This window comes from Columba livia, chromosome 17 (genome assembly GCF_036013475.1).
Source record: "Columba livia isolate bColLiv1 breed racing homer chromosome 17, bColLiv1.pat.W.v2, whole genome shotgun sequence".
NCBI lineage: Eukaryota > Metazoa > Chordata > Aves > Columbiformes > Columbidae > Columba > Columba livia.
This window is the reverse complement of record NC_088618.1, coordinates 12985969-13000768: the sequence shown is the minus strand read 5'-3', so window position 1 is coordinate 13000768 and position 14800 is coordinate 12985969. Positions and strand designations below refer to the sequence as shown.

General features: G+C 64.7%; 1 protein-coding gene across 1 annotated transcript; it reads left to right on the top strand.

Moving 5' to 3' along the window:
* Nucleotides 1-2230: 2230 nt before the first annotated feature.
* TBC1D10A (TBC1 domain family member 10A) lies at nucleotides 2231-14454 on the top strand. Its single transcript, XM_065033970.1, has 9 exons — nucleotides 2231-2505; nucleotides 5537-5636; nucleotides 9995-10102; nucleotides 10396-10502; nucleotides 11560-11674; nucleotides 11934-11999; nucleotides 12278-12467; nucleotides 12752-12906; nucleotides 13116-14454. Exons 1-9 carry the CDS (start codon nucleotides 2303-2305, stop codon nucleotides 13506-13508), a joined length of 1437 nt encoding a protein of 478 aa, XP_064890042.1. The 5' UTR covers nucleotides 2231-2302; the 3' UTR covers nucleotides 13509-14454.
* Nucleotides 14455-14800: the final 346 nt, after the last annotated feature.

Sequence of the window (14800 nt, the reverse complement as noted above, 5' to 3'; positions counted from 1 at the left end):
TCAGCAAGCGGGAAGAGCCAGCGTGCTCCTGCCTCCCCGAGCCGCGGTGCCGCTGCTGGCGCTGGCCCAGCCCAGGTGGCCGCTGGTCCCCAGCTGCTGTGACAGATGCCCACGTGTCTGCGCCCGTCCCTGCCGCATGGCGCTGGGGTGGATCCTGCAGGAAGGTGGGATAATTACTTCCCTTCTGCTTTTAAAAACTAGACGATGGGTATGATCTCAGAAAACAAAATGGGGCAGCGAGGGGTGTTTTCCAGAGCTGATAAAAACAAACTGCAGAGAAAGCTCTGAAATGCAGAAGTCACACTTTTACATCCGGTGTGGGGCCCAAACGTCATGGGCCCGCTCCAGGTCACCCAGCTGTTCTGCTCCAGCTGTGGTTGGTGGCGGCACCCAGCGCGGCACTCGGTGCCCGAGCAGCTCCCCAAGGGACGCGTGTTTCCCCAATGTCCCCAGCTGTGGCTAAGGTGACATTTTCAGCCGAGCCTGTTACCAGACAGGCAGGACTGAGCTCCCAGCCCAATGCTCTGGCAGGAAAACTTCCCACTAGAAATAGCTCGTGGAACCTCGCCAGCCCCTTTCTCTCTAAATATTAGTGGAAAATGTTGTAACAGACGGTGTGTGCGTCTGTCTCGTACAAAACAACCGTTACCGGAGCCTTCCCCTTGTGTAGGGAGGACCCGCAGGGCTGGGGATGCAGGAGAAATCTGGAAGTAGGTTGAGTTGTTAGTGATGTTAACGAGCTTTGGTCCTTTGGCAATTTACCCACTTAGAGAGGGGTCTTGCCTCTAATAAAACTCAGATTCTTTGCTTTTCAAGGGAGAAAATCAAGTGCTCAGCTCAGTGCCAGGAGGTGGGATGGAGCTCGGGGCCTCGCTCCCTGCAGAACCTGCTCCTGGCAGCCTCACCAGGCAGGTCCCGACCGCACCTGGAGCCAGCGCTGTCACCCAGTCACTTACACCTCCTTTGTGCTTTATTTTGAGAAGATCTGGGCTGGTTTCACCTGTCTGTGCTGGAGATGATGAGGAACCATTGGGCACAGTGCCAGCTACAGGGATACAATCATAGAATTGAATCACACAATCATTTTGTTTGGAGACACCCTCAAGATTGAGTCCAACCGTTCCCCTACCCCCGGCACTGCCCCATGTCCTGAGAACCTCATGTCCGTCTGTCCAACCCTCCAGGGATGGTGACTCCAGCACTGCCCTGGGCAGCCTGTTCCAATGCCCCACAGCCCTTTGGGGAAGAAATTGTTCCCACATCCAACCTCAACCTCCCCTGGTGCAACTTGAGGCCGTTTCCTCTGTTCCTGGTGCTTGTTCCTGGGGAGCAGAGCCCGACCCCCCTGGCTCCAAGCTCCTTTCAGGCAGTTCAGAGATCAGAAGGTCTCCCCTCAGCTCCTGTTCTCCAGCTGAACCCCCAGGTCCCTCAGCCGCTCCATCACTTGTGCTCCAGCCCCTCACCAGCTCTGTTCCCTTCTCTCAACTCACTCCAGCACCTCAAGCTCTTTCTTGGTGTGAGGGGCCCAGAACTTCCCCGGGGTTTCGAGGTTTGGCCTCCCCAGGTCCCAGCACAGGGACGGTCACTGCCCTGGGCCTGCTGGCCACACCAGTGTTGGTACCAGCCAGGATGCTGGTGGCCCCTTGGCCACCTGGGCACACTCTGGCTCATGTTCAGCCGCTGTCACCAACACCCTCGGGTCCTTTTCCGTCGGGTGCTTTTCATCTGCTCTGCCCCAGCCTAGGGTGCTGCCTGGAGCTGTGCTGATCCGAGGGCAGGTCCATGTGCAGGACCCACGGGCTGGGGCAGATTTGAGGTGTGATGTGCTTAGACAGGGAGTAACGTCTGTGGCTTCAGTCTGTCTCCTGAGTGCAGCATGGGCATCCCCATGGGAAATTGATCCTCCTAGCGCCCCATCCCAGTGTGCGCCCAGTGCATCCCCAGCGTTGTCCCAGTGAGCACAGAGCGCAGCCCCCGCAGGGTCCCAGCGCAGCCCCGGTGCCCGCTGCGGGCTCAGACTGGTCCCAGTCCAGCCCCGCCCCTCGCCCCCTGCAGCCCCTCCCCGCTAGCTGGCACCCGTGGGGGCGGGCACAAGCGCTGACAGACAGCTCCCTCCCAGGCACTTGGCCAATCTCCTCTCGGGGCGGGCCGTCTCCGTCGGTCTCCATGCGGCTGATTGGCGGAAGCGCCTCTCCCACCCAATAGCGGCGCTGCGCGGGGGCGCGGCCCGGCGGGCGGGGGGCGTGGCCGCCGCCGTGGCCGCGGCATGGAGGAGCGGCCGCGCCGCCGCTGAGCCGCCGCCATGGCCAAGAGCCGCGGGGGCGGCGGGCCCGGCTCGCCCGGCGGCCACCACAGCCTGGCCGGGACCCGCGAGAGCCTGGCCGAGCCGGGCGGTGACGAGCTCAGCTCCCTCGGCTCCGACTCGGAGGTTAACGGCGGCGGCCCCGAGGAGCGGCGCGTCGACAAGTTCGGCTTCATCGTGGGCAGCCGCAGCGCCGAGGGGCCGTGAGTGGGGCCGGGGATGCGGCCGCGGGGCGCGCGTCTCGGGGCGCTGAGCGCTCCTTGGAGCCGCCCTGGGCCGAGCTGGAGCCGCCACCGGCCCGGCAGCCCCCTCAGGGCCGGGCCGCGGCGCCTCGGCCGCTGGGCCGGGCCGGTAGCGGCTCTTCCCGCCCCGGGGGGGTTGTTCTCCGCCCCCGGCCTTGGCGCTGGGCCCGTTGGGCCGGTACCCGCAGGAGCGGCCGCTCCCGGGGCGGGTTGGGGGTGCGGGTGGGCGCCAGCGCGGCCGGTTCGGCTCCGCAGGGGAGCCAGCGCGGCCTCCCCGGCCTCCCCGCCCCGGTGCTGCCGGCGCGTCCCCAGCGTCCTCGCCGGGCAGCGCTGCCGCGGGGCGTTCAGACCCCCGGGGCGGGAGCTCCGCGGTGCCCGGGCTGCTCCTCAGGGGCATCGCGGGGGCCGCGGCAGCCGGGATGGCATCGAGAGCCCCGAAAGCTGCTCCAGCCGCCCCCGTCTCCGATGGGGGAACATCTGGGGCGCAGCATCCGCCTCGGGAGCGACGGCCGGGGCCGCTGGCGGCACCCAGGGCTGTGTCTGGGCACCTCCCGGCCTCTTCTCCTCCAAGCGCTGGATTCCGGCGGATTTTTGGCCGCTGTCAAACGGGGGAGGCCGGGCTGTCTTTGGGCAAACTGCCAGGGAACCGGCTTGGGGCGCCGCTGGCCAAGGCGCTGTGGACAGGGGGTGACAGCGGCCTCGCCCCGGGAGGAAGCGCTGGGAGGAAGCCGGGCAGCCCGAACCAGCGCTGCGCCCCGGGGCGGTGCCGGCACCCAGGAATGCGCTCCCGGAGAGCTGGTTCGGCAGCGTGTTTGGTGTTTGCCTTCTTGGCCGTGGTTTCGCAGCGACACCCGGGGTGACGCGTGGCAGCCCCGCTCCTCTCCGCCTGGGACGTTACCTCCCCTGCGGTTCGCCCGCCTGCGCGCTCTGCTGTCAGTTGGTCCCCTGCCTCAGTTTCCCCATCTGCGAGGTGCATGGTGTTCACCTGCAGGCATTACTCGGCTGGTCTCCAGGGGAGGAGGCGCCAGCGGTTTGGTTGCTGGGGCTGGGCAAGGAGCGTCGCTCTGGGTGATAAACCCCGACCCTGCACACCAAGACCACAGCTCAGCACCACAGGAACAGGGTGATCTCTCCTGCCCAAGGTGCTGCACCCTGTCCCAGCCACTCACTGTTCTGGGGATACTTTGGGTGTCCTAGCTGCTCGCTCTATAGCAGTCCCTGAGTGCCCAGGGTGGGTGTCCCTGTCCCCAGAATTCAGTGGGTGGCAGCTCCTGCAGACAGAGCTCCTGGTGAGGGGGCAGGTGGGGGTGTGACGGGTGTGGTCCCTGGGGACTGAGTCTTTCTCCCATGTCCTGCAGGTGCACTGGGGCCCTGTCCTGCCCTCCTTCGGGGCTTTTATCCACCCCACGACTCCCCCAGGACGGATAAATGGGAGCACGTGGCCTCGCTCTATGGCTGCCAGATTGGGGTCCCTCTGCTGGAGGGGTTTTGAGGAGGCACAGGGAGGGCAAGCGGGTGTCCCAGCATCTCTGGAGGGTCCAGGGGCACCGGGCAGGGCTGAGCTGTGGGGCTGTCACCAGCATCGCAGATGTGGGGCAGCACCTTCCCCGCATCAGGCACCTCGCTGCCCCCGGCCTGGGGTGCCCTCAGCCCCATCCTCCCCCCTCGGCCATCTGAAATGCCTCCAGTCCTTGTGCCATGCCCGCTGCCAAGCAGCCATCATCTGGTAACAGCTTCCAGTCTGGGCTGGCCGGGCTCCAGCAGGCCCGCTGCCAGCTCCTGTGTCCAGCGTCCCGCGCTCCCCAGCTTCCCACGCCTTGGAGAGCCCCGGCTGCTCCGGCAGCCCCGGCGCGGGGCCAGCGCTCCCTCCGTCCCCGTGCCGGGCTGTGCTGCGGCCGCGGAGCTGCGGCCATTCCCATCCCGTGCTGGGGAGGTGGGGTGGCCGCCCTGAGCAAAGCGGATCCCTTTGGAGAGGATTTGCCAGCCAAAACAATCGCGCTTGGCCCCGGCTGACCCTCTGCGGCGGGTGGGACGCTGCGGGAAGGGCTGGGCAGGAGCGGGCAGCGCTGCCAGCTGGACGCGGCCCTGGGCTCGCTGTGCTGCTGGTTTTCCGGCTTCTGCCACGGAGGGGTCTGGGGGAGGCAGGGGCTGTGTGTCCTGCAGCGGGGCCAGGGGCTCTGCGCCCGTCTGGGGGATGCTTGTTGTCCAGACCGCTGTCCTTGTGCCTCAAGGCCGCTCCTGGGATTAGCACGGTGGCGTGGCAGTGCAGAGCTGAGCCTGTGGAGGTATCGAGTCCTCTTGAAACAGCCCTGCTCTACTGACAGCGTGAAGGAGCTTCTGCTCCCCCCGGGGTGTCTGTGCCCGGGGTCTGACCAAGCTGCCGTCACCCCAGCTCCCCCAATCAAAGGCAGAGGGTGTCCGGGGGGCTGGAGGCCACAGCTTCGTCTTCAGCATCACGGCAGCATCCCTGCCTGCCTCGGCAGGGTTAAATTGCATTTGTTGCTGGAAAACACTCCCCTCCCTCCGGGGGGACCCTCTGCCGGGCTCATTGCCGGGCTTGGAGCAGCGCCAGGGTTTTGGGGCACGAGCACAACCGGGGCCGTGCAGATGACATGATGCTCATGGCCACGGATTTCTCTGTCTGCAGCCAGTGCCTGCGGGGGATCGGGCCTCGCTCAGCTCCGCCTGTGCTCCCCGCTCTATCGCCCTCCTGGCGCACCCGTCCCCGGGCACAGCTCCCCAGGGTGCTCGGGCACGTGGTGGGGACACTGCAGGTTGCTCCCAGGAGGGTTTGAGCTGGGGCTACGCTGGTGTGGGGATTTCACAGGTGGTAAGCGCTTCCAGCAGCACCAAGCAGCTGCCAAAACGCCGGCGCTCTGGAGCGTGTCCCAGCCGGGCTTGGCACCTGGGGGAGGGCTGCCAGGGTGCTGGAGGGGACAGGGGGCTGTGCTGTGGTTGTCACCATGCTGACCAGCCTCTCCCCTGTCCCCAGGCTGGAGGAGGTGCCCTTGGAGGTGCTGCGTCAGCGCGAGTCCAAATGGCTGGATATGCTCAACAACTGGGACAAGTGGATGGCCAAAAAACACAAGAAGGTGAGCAAACGATAGCTGTATCCCCTGGGGCTGCCCAGGGACAGCCGCGTGGGCGAGAGGAGGTGGCAGCGGGGACAGCTGGGTGCAGCGGTGTCCTCTGAGGCTTTGGGGCAGCCTGCGTGTCACCAAGTCCCCGCAGACAGACATGTTGCCTTTGGATGATGCTGTTGGCTCGAATGGGCTGTTCCCTCCCCGTGATGCTCCTCACGGTGGGAGGGAAGCTGGAGCCGGGGGGCTGTGCCTGCGGTCCCTGAGCCAGCCCGTCCTGCTCCTGTCTGCTCCCGCCGGGCTGGAGCCTTCCGAGGGTTCTCTGGCTGCCTGCAGCAGCCAGGGGAATTGTTCGGTCATGGAAACTTCTGATCTGAGCATCTCGGAGACCAAAAAAAGCTCTGGGTAGGAAATGTTTGAGCCTGATGCATGTGACACTGCTCTGCCAGTAGGGTCCCCAGGGGACTCATGGTGGCGTGTGCTGGGTGGCTCTGTGGTTTGGTCTGTTGGCTCTCCCGGAGCTCCCGAGCCCACGAACGGGGCAGGGACGGGATGCAGCAAGTCCCGGGCTGCTGCTGTGTGTCTGGAAGCAACGAGGCTGCTGGCGCAGCCCAGCAGTGCCTGAGGGTGGCCAGAGGGCTCCTTCCTCCTGCTCTCCCTCCTCCTCCTGCCCCTGGGCTGGCAGAGCCTCCTGGCACCGCTCCGTGTGCCATGCTCCCAGGGTGCCATCCCTGCTCGCTGCCTGGTGACCGACACAGGGATCCCTCCTCTGGTTCTTGGCCGCTCACAAAGGATCTGGAAGACATTTTGGGGACACGGCAGGCGGGCGCTTTGTTCTGCCGTTGTGCCACAGTGTGGCCCCGGGCTCGGGTGGGAGCTCTGGCAGCCGCACGCCTGGCACAGGAGCTCCCTCGTGCCTGGGCTGAGCTCCCAGGGGCTGGTGTGCTGTATAATCCGTCCTGCAGCAACAATCCATGCCCAGAGCCTCTGGGCTCTGCTCTGGAGAGCTGCTCGGTGTCCAGAGCCCTGGGGCTGCTGCGGGCAGGGTGCTGGTGACCATCTCAGCTCCGGCAGGAGCCCAGCTGCTTTGGTCTGGGGCCGTGCAGCGCAGTGCCAGTGCTGCTGCTCTGGGGGAGCTCCCCGTGCCGCTGAAAACCCTGGTGCTTTCCTGGCTGCCTTGCCCGGGTTGGCTCATGGCCTGAGGATCTCTTGGGCCAGCTCCTGCCGGGCTCCCTCACACCGGCACCGCTCCGGGATCCCAAAACGCTCCCTCCCTCGCCCGCCTGGCCCGGATCCCAGCACCATGTGCTGTGCCAGCACCGTGTGCCGGTCCTTGCCCTTTCCAGACAGACCAGTGGAGGACAGACAGACGTGTGGGCAGCTCCTATCGCTCTCTGGGGCAGGCAGCGCTCCAGCTGCTCTTTGCTTTCAGCATCCCTCAGGAAGGGTACAGGGGGACCCTGGGGGCTGGGTACCCCCAGCACAGAGTGATGGCAGGACCTGGTACGGAGCCAAGGGGATGAGATGCTCAGCTCTGGGCAGCTGGAGGGGCTGCCAAGCCAAAACCCAGAGAGGTTGTCTGAGGTTCAGCAAGGGCAAGTGCTGGGTCCTGCCCTTGGACCCCATGAACCCTGCAGGCTGAGGCAGAGCGGCTGGAAAGTGCCTGGTGGAAAAGGACCTGGGGGTGTTGGTGACAGCGGCTGAACATGAGCCAGTGTGTGCCCAGGTGGGCAAGAGGCCACCAGCATCCTGGGTTATACCAGCACTGGTGTGGCCAGCAGGCCCAGGGCAGTGACCGTCCCTGTGCTGGGACCTGGGGAGGCCAAACCTCGAAACCTCGGGGCAGTTCTGGGCCCCTCACACCAAGAAAGACCTTGAGGTGCTGGAGTGAGTTGAGAGAAGGGAACGGAGCTGGTGAGGGGCTGGAGCACAAGTGTGATGGAGCGGCTGAGGGACCTGGGGGGTTCAGCTGGAGAACAGGAGCTGAGGGGAGACCTTCTGATCTCTGAACTGCCTGAAAGGAGCTTGGAGCCAGGGGGGTCGGGCTCTGCTCCCCAGGAACAAGCGCCAGGAGCTGAGGAAACGGCCTCAAGTTGCGCCAGGGGAGGTTGAGGTTGGATGTGGGGAACAATTTCTTCCCCAAAGGGCTGTGGGGCATTGGAACAGGCTGCCCAGGGCAGTGCTGGAGTCACCAGCCCTGGAGGGCTGGACAGACGGACATGAGGTTCTCAGGGACATGGGGCAGTGCCAGGGGTGGGTTATGGTTGGACTCGATGATCTTGAGGGGCTTTTCCAACCAAAATGATTCTGTGATTCTATGAGGTGGTTTCCTTCCTGGCAGCAGAGCCAGCAGGAAGGGCAGCCAGCTCGAACCCAGAGCCCACAGCAGCACAGAGCTGCCCGCAGCCCCGGGTATCGCCCGCTGTGTTTCCTGCGAGCACAAAGGCCCCTCGGGACCTGCGGGGTAAACAAGCCTGGCTGCAGTGGGGAGCAGCAAACCCTCCCGGGGATATAGCATTGCCACCACGCTGGGCCAGGCTGCTTGGAAACCAAACAGCCTGCTCCCGAGTTACACCAGGAAACAGGGAACAGGAGTGTTGAGCAGGTGGGAGGGACCGGGATGGCTTTGGGAGCTCTTGGCCATGGATGCAGAGCCCTGGCATGTCTCCAACAATTGGCGTGTGCCATCAGAGCAGGAACGTGAGGGCTGGAGGCCATAAAAGCAGCGATCTCATGTGTCCCCATCTTGCCAAGGACCACGGGGAGATGCTGCTGCCGCTCCAGGAGCTGGGTGTCTCTGGTTTGGTCTGCGCTGCGGTGCTGGCAGTGGCGGGTTAAGCCAGCTCGGCTCCCACTGCGGGGCAGGAACCGGCAGCGCTGCCTCGCCTGGACTTTGGTCCTGGCCGGTGCCCTGTGCCAGGGAAGCCAGGGGCCGGCTGTGGGCATGGAGTGGGCGGTGTGTGGTGCTGCGACCAGGCCTGCCCTGTGCCTGGGGTGAGCTGGGGGCTGGGAACCGCCCCTGCATCCCCAGTGCTTCCCATGGGCCGTGCTGGGTGGGGGGAGCCACCCGCTCCCCACCTCAGCTCCAGTGTTTGCTTCTCCAGCTCCGAGGCAGGGCCGGGCTTGTTGCGAGCTGCTTGCAAAGCACAAAACCTTGTCTGGCTCCTGGCACCACCGGCAGCTCCTGCAGGCTGGTGCAGCTCCAGCTGCTGTCACAGAATCACAGATGGTTTGGGTTGGAGGGACCTTCCCAGCTCCCCAGTGCCCCCCCTGCCATGAGCAGGGACATCTTCACCAGCTCAGGTTGCTCAGAGCCCCGTCCAGCCTGGCCTGGGATGTCTCCAGGGATGGTTCATCCACCACCTCTCTGGCCAACCTGGGCCAGGCTCTCACCACCCTCAGCCCAAACAATTTGTTCTTCATGTCTAGTCCAAATCTCCCATCTTCTAGTTTAAAACTATCACCCCTTTTCTTATCACAACAAACCCTGCTCAAAAGTTTGTCCCCATCTTTCTTATTGGCCCCTTTTAAGTCCAGAAAGGCCACACTAAGGTCTCCCTGGAGCTTCTCTTCTCCAGCTGAACACCCCAGCTCTCTCACCTGTCCCCCAGCAGAGCTGTTCCAGCCTCAGATCATTCCTGGAGTTCCTCTGGCCCCTCTCCAGCAGCTCCATGTCTGTCCTGACTTTAGAGCTGGATGCTGGAGACGCAGCCCAGGACACGGGTGGTTTCTGGGCTGGAAGTGCACATGGTCAGGTCACGTCCATCTCTCACCCCCCAGCACCCCAAGTCCTTCTCCTGGGGGCTGTTCCCCATCCCTCCATCCCCAGCCTGGACTGACACCGGGTGTTCCCCGACCCAGGTGCAGGACCTTGCACTTGGCCTTGTTGAACCTCAGGCGGTTCACATGGCCCCACTTCTCAAACTTGCCCAGATCCCTCTGGATGGATCCTGTCCCTCAGATGTGCCACCTGCGCGACGCATCTTGGTGTCACCTGCAAACTTGCTGAGGGTGCACAGGATCCCACTGCTGATGTCATTGATGAAGATGTTAAACAGTACTGGTCCCAGTACAGATCCCTGAGGGTCACCACTTCCATCCAGCCGAGCTGCTGTGGCGAGAGCGGTGCTGGGGTGAGCGGGGAGCGCAGGTCCCCATGCCATCCTGTCAGTGTTTGTGACACCAGGAGCTGTCTTGGGAGGTGTGACTGGGCAGCCTGTCCCCAGGGTGTAGGGACGTGTCCCCCGTACAGGGAGGCAGCAGGGGGCCAGCCTGTGACCGTGCTGCCAGGCCTGGCTCCCATCTTGCCCCGTGGCCTCTTTGCTCCCCACGTTCAGTGATTTTCCCCGTGACGCTGTGTCTCTCCTCAGATCCGGCTGCGGTGCCAGAAGGGGATCCCGCCCTCGCTGCGGGGCCGTGCCTGGCAGTACCTCTCTGGGAGCAAGGTCAAGTTGGAGCAGAACATCGGCAAGTTTGACGTGAGTGCCATCGGGGACCTTCCTGCGCCGAGCAAGGGGGACGGTGCTGGGGTGGCTCCTGCTCCCTCCGGGACTGCGGTGTCCGTTGGGGCCCCAGATGCTGCTTATTCCTGCGGGGGTCGCCAAGGGTGCTGGTGTCCCAGCCAGCGTGGGCTTGTGTTCCGGGCAGAGCCAGGACCAGCCCCGTGGCTGCTCCGCCAGCTCCCTTGGGGTCACAGTGGCCCCACATGCCAGAGTGGGGCCAGCACCGTGCCACTGTGGGGTGTTACTCACCCCACTTCTCCTCTCCCCAGGAACTGGATCTCCTGTCGGGGGACCCGAAGTGGCTGGATGTGATTGAGCGGGATCTCCATCGGCAGTTCCCCTTCCACGAGATGTTCGTCTCACGTGGAGGCCACGGGTGAGTGGAGCTGCTGCATGTCTGGTCCTCGGCAGCCAGCGAGCTGTACCAGTTCTGTGGGGTGGGCACTGGCCACCCAGCTCACAGAGCCACACTCGTCCCCTGCGGTGTCCCTTGCGGTGTTCCCTGTAGTTCTTGCACCCACCCCCAGCTCACAGGGCATCCAGCCCTGGGCTGAGAACAGGACAGCTTCCCAGGAGCTGGGTGTGTGGGTCGCAGCCCTTGGCACCAACTCTGACACTGGTGGGGTGGGAATTGCTGTGGTAGGAGGTTGGAGGGAGGAGATGTCCGTCTGTGGCCTCTGTCTCACTAGGGAAATGCTGTTCCCCATGTGTCAGGGGGTGTCTGTGCTGCTGTGTTTGCAGCTGTGTCCTGCCGGGCCACAGCTCACCCTGAGCTGGTATCCCCAGGAGGTGGTCGTCTCCCAGCCTCGCTGCTCAGATCCATGCAGGATGGGGCCTCCATGGGCAGAGCGTCCCAGAGCAGAGCTGGGGTTATCATAGAATCACAGATGGTTTGTGTTGAAGGGCCCTTCCCAGCTCCCCAGTGCCCCCCCTGCCATGAGCAGGGACATCTGCACCAGCTCAGGTTGCTCAGAGCCCCGTCCAGCCTGGCCTGGGATGTCTCCAGGGATGGTTCATCCACCACCTCTCTGGCCAACCTGGGCCAGGCTCTCACCACCCTCAGGGGCAACAGTTTCTTCCTCATGTCCAGCCTGAATCTCCCTCCTTTAGTTTAAAACCATCGTCCCTTGTCCTATCACAACAGGCCCTGCTCAAAAATCTGTCCCCATCTTTCTTATCAGCCCCTTTTAATATGGAAAGGCCATAAATAGGTCTCCCTGGAGCTTCTCTTCTCCAGGCTGAACACCCCAACTGGTGTCCCGTATCCCTGGGTTTGTGTGAAGAGGGACTGACCCAGGCTCGTGGGGAAGCCTGGTGGCCGGGCTGTGGTGCGGGGTCACCATGCGGTGCCCGGTGCTGGTTTGGTCCCTGGGGAAGGCTGCGGGGCCGTGTCCATGCCCTCCCTCCACCTCTCCCTCCCGGGGCCTCCGCAGGCAGCAGGACCTGTTTCGAGTGCTGAAGGCGTACACGCTGTACCGCCCGGAGGAGGGCTACTGCCAGGCCCAGGCGCCCATCGCCGCCGTCCTGCTCATGCACATGCCGGCCGAGGTACAAGCACACAGCTTGGGGGACGGGGAGACCCGGGGGCTGCAGAGCGGGGACTGGTGGGAGGGTGGGGCTCTCTTTGGGTGCTGCTGGTGGGAAGGGTGCTTGGCTCACAGCACCCGTGTACCCCAAAGCTCGGCTGATGCAGGGGGGTGCCCTGGGTATGCTCTGCCTCCTCTCTTGGTCCTTGGGAGCAGGGTGGGGGCTGCAGGACGTCCCCTGGGGACACCGGGGTGCTCACCCGCTGTCCCTTGGCCTGCAGCAAGCGTTCTGGTGCCTGGTGCAGATCTGCGAGAAGTACCTGCCCGGCTACTACAGCGAGAAGCTGGTGAGTGAGGGGCCCGCGGTGCCATTGGCAATGGCAGGACCTGGGATGGCTCCAGGCCCTAAGCTCTGGAGAAAGAGCTTGGGCAGATCCTGGTGCTCCCACAGCCCCCAGAACACCCCCAGGGGTGGGGGCTCAGTGTAGCTTTGCTGCTGGGGTCCGTGGGGCACAGCTCTGCTCCCATAGCTGGGTCTGGGGGGGGGCTGCTCCTTGGGGGGGCTGATCCTGGGGCTGGGCCGGGGTTAAGGCGCTCGCGGGGGCTCTCACTGCTGTCCCTGCAGGAGGCCATTCAGCTGGACGGACAGATCCTCTTCTCGCTGCTGCACAAGGTCTCACCTGTGGCCTACAAGCACCTGAGCAAGCAGAAAATCGATCCCATCCTCTACATGACGGAGTGGTTCATGTGCGCCTTCTCCCGCACGCTGCCCTGGAGCTCTGTCCTGCGCGTCTGGGACATGTTCTTCTGCGAAGGTAGGAGCTCCCCACCATCCTCCTCTTTCACTCGGGGTGACTGCCTGCAGCCCCTGTGGCACATGGGGCCCGTTGAAGGGCAGGTTTGGGGCAGCCGTATGTCTGGGGTAGAGACTGGGCTCTTTTCCTAGGGGTTCAGGGGCACGTGCATCCCAAATCCACGCCTCTTGCATGTCCCGACTGCCAGTGGGACTGGGATCTGGTGTCCCACAGCACCTGAGGGACAGAGTGACAGCGTCACCCTGTCCCGCCGGGCACTTGCTGCCTCACCTCTCCCCTCGCAGGGGTGAAGATCATCTTCCGGGTGGGCCTGGTGCTGCTCAAACACACCCTGGGCTCTTCGGACAAGCTCAAGTCCTGCCAAGGCCAGTACGAGACCATGGAACGGCTGCGGGCGCTCAGCCCCAAGATCATGCAGGAGACCTTCCTGGTGCAGGAGGTGAGGTGCTAGGGGGCCTGGGGGCCCAGTGCCGCCCAGTTGGCCATGCTGCTGGACTGGGATGCCCCTGGGTGGGCAGAGATGGGGCGCAGTTCCCAAAAGGCTTGGATTTGGGGTTTCCTCTGTGCAGGGGGGTATCCCAGGGGGCTGAGCCAGCCCTGGGTGATGCTGTTGGGGAGGACACTGATGGCCCAAGTGTGTCCCCCCAGGTCATCGAGCTGCCGGTGACGGAGCGTCAGATTGAGCGGGAGCACCTGATCCAGCTGAAGAAGTGGCGGGAGACACACGGGGAGCTGCAGTGCAAGTCCCCCCCGCGCCTGCACGGCGCCAAGGCCATCAGCGAGGCTGAGCCCCCCACCCGCAAGGCGCTGGAGCCTGTCCCCTCCATCATTGTCCCCCCCGGGCCCGCCCCCGTGCCCAAAGCCCGCAAGAGCAAGGAGAAGAGCCGAGACAAGGGCCTGGCCAGCCCCGCCAACGGCCCTGGGGCTGAGGGTAACGGGGCACCTGGTGCGGCCAAGGAGCTGCTGCACCCCCAGGTGTCCCCCCACCACCAGTCCAAGGAGAGCCTGAGCTCCCGGGAGAGCGAGGACACGTACTTGTAGGGCCGGCACGGCGCTGGGTCTGCACCCAGGCTCAGCTGGGCTGTGCGTGGACCCGGGCTCCAGGACACCGAGGGGGCTGTGCGGGGACCCGGGGTGCCTGGCGCTCTGAGCGCGAGGGATGGGGACACCGTGGGCCCTGTGCGCGGGGGTGGGCTCAAAGCCGGGGGCACCTGTGGGAGCTTGGCCAGGGGTGGTGGCCCAAGAGGCCACTGTCGCTCTGCGCTGGGTGCCCACCCCGCAGGGTGCTGGCACCATGAGCGGTGGGAGCCCTGGCAGGGGTGGCTGAGCCACCCGAGCTCCCAACCCACGGCTGGGGGGGCCAGGCTGCTCTGCAGGCCCTTCTCTCTGTCCCAGAGCCCCTCAACCCACTGCCCCTGGGATACCCCAAGAGCCCCCACCCTTCTGCCCACCCCCTGCCCATTGGGCAGACCCAGTTCCTGAGCCCTCGCGCCTGGCGCAGGGGGACTGGGGGTACGTGAGGAGCTGGGGGGACCCCTTCCCCCCCTCCTCTTTATCTAGTGAGGATGTATCGAGCTGTAGCCCTATATGTAGTTACCAAATTTACCTACTCACTGAGCCTATTTATTATTCCTCCGTGGCAGTAACCGTGCAGGACGGGGACCGAGGGTGGGAGCTGCGGGCACAGTGTGCCACGGCCAGCGGGATTTGATGCCAGACCGGGAGGTTAAAGCCCTCCCGCCCCATCCCTGGGCTCCCCGCGGCTCGGGGCGGGTGTTCACCCTGCTGGGGCTCTCCCCACCGCTGCCCCCCACCCTGGGGCCCTGGCGGAGGTGAGACAGGGTGCCCGTGGGGTGGGTGAGCGGCCGGGTGCTTCCCGCTTGTGGGGTCCCCTCTCTCCCCCCTGCCAGGGGTGGCTTTGTAAAATAAAGCGGGGAAAATGGTTTTGTACAAAGGGGTAAATAAAGCAGGATTGTGTAAAGGCGCAGCCTCCGTTCCCAGCGTGTCTTCCTGTCGCCCTCTGGTGCTGCGGGTTGAAGCGGGGCAGGGGATGGGGGTGTGGGTGCTCCCCCTCATCTCCCACCTCCTGCTGCAGCAGCTTTGGGGGTGAACCCTGCCATGGACCCCGTGTCCCCTGGGTGAGCAGGGGGACGGGTGTTGGGGGCGGTCCTGGGAAGGGTCTTCCTGCTGTCACCTCGTTCACTGCCCCAGGGGAGCCACCAAGGGTGGCCAAGCCCCAGCCCGGCCTTGCTGCATCACCCAGCCCTGGAGCTGCCCGTGTTTGGGGTGTAGATGGGGGGATGCCCAGACCTGCCCCAGCTCGTGACAGACGT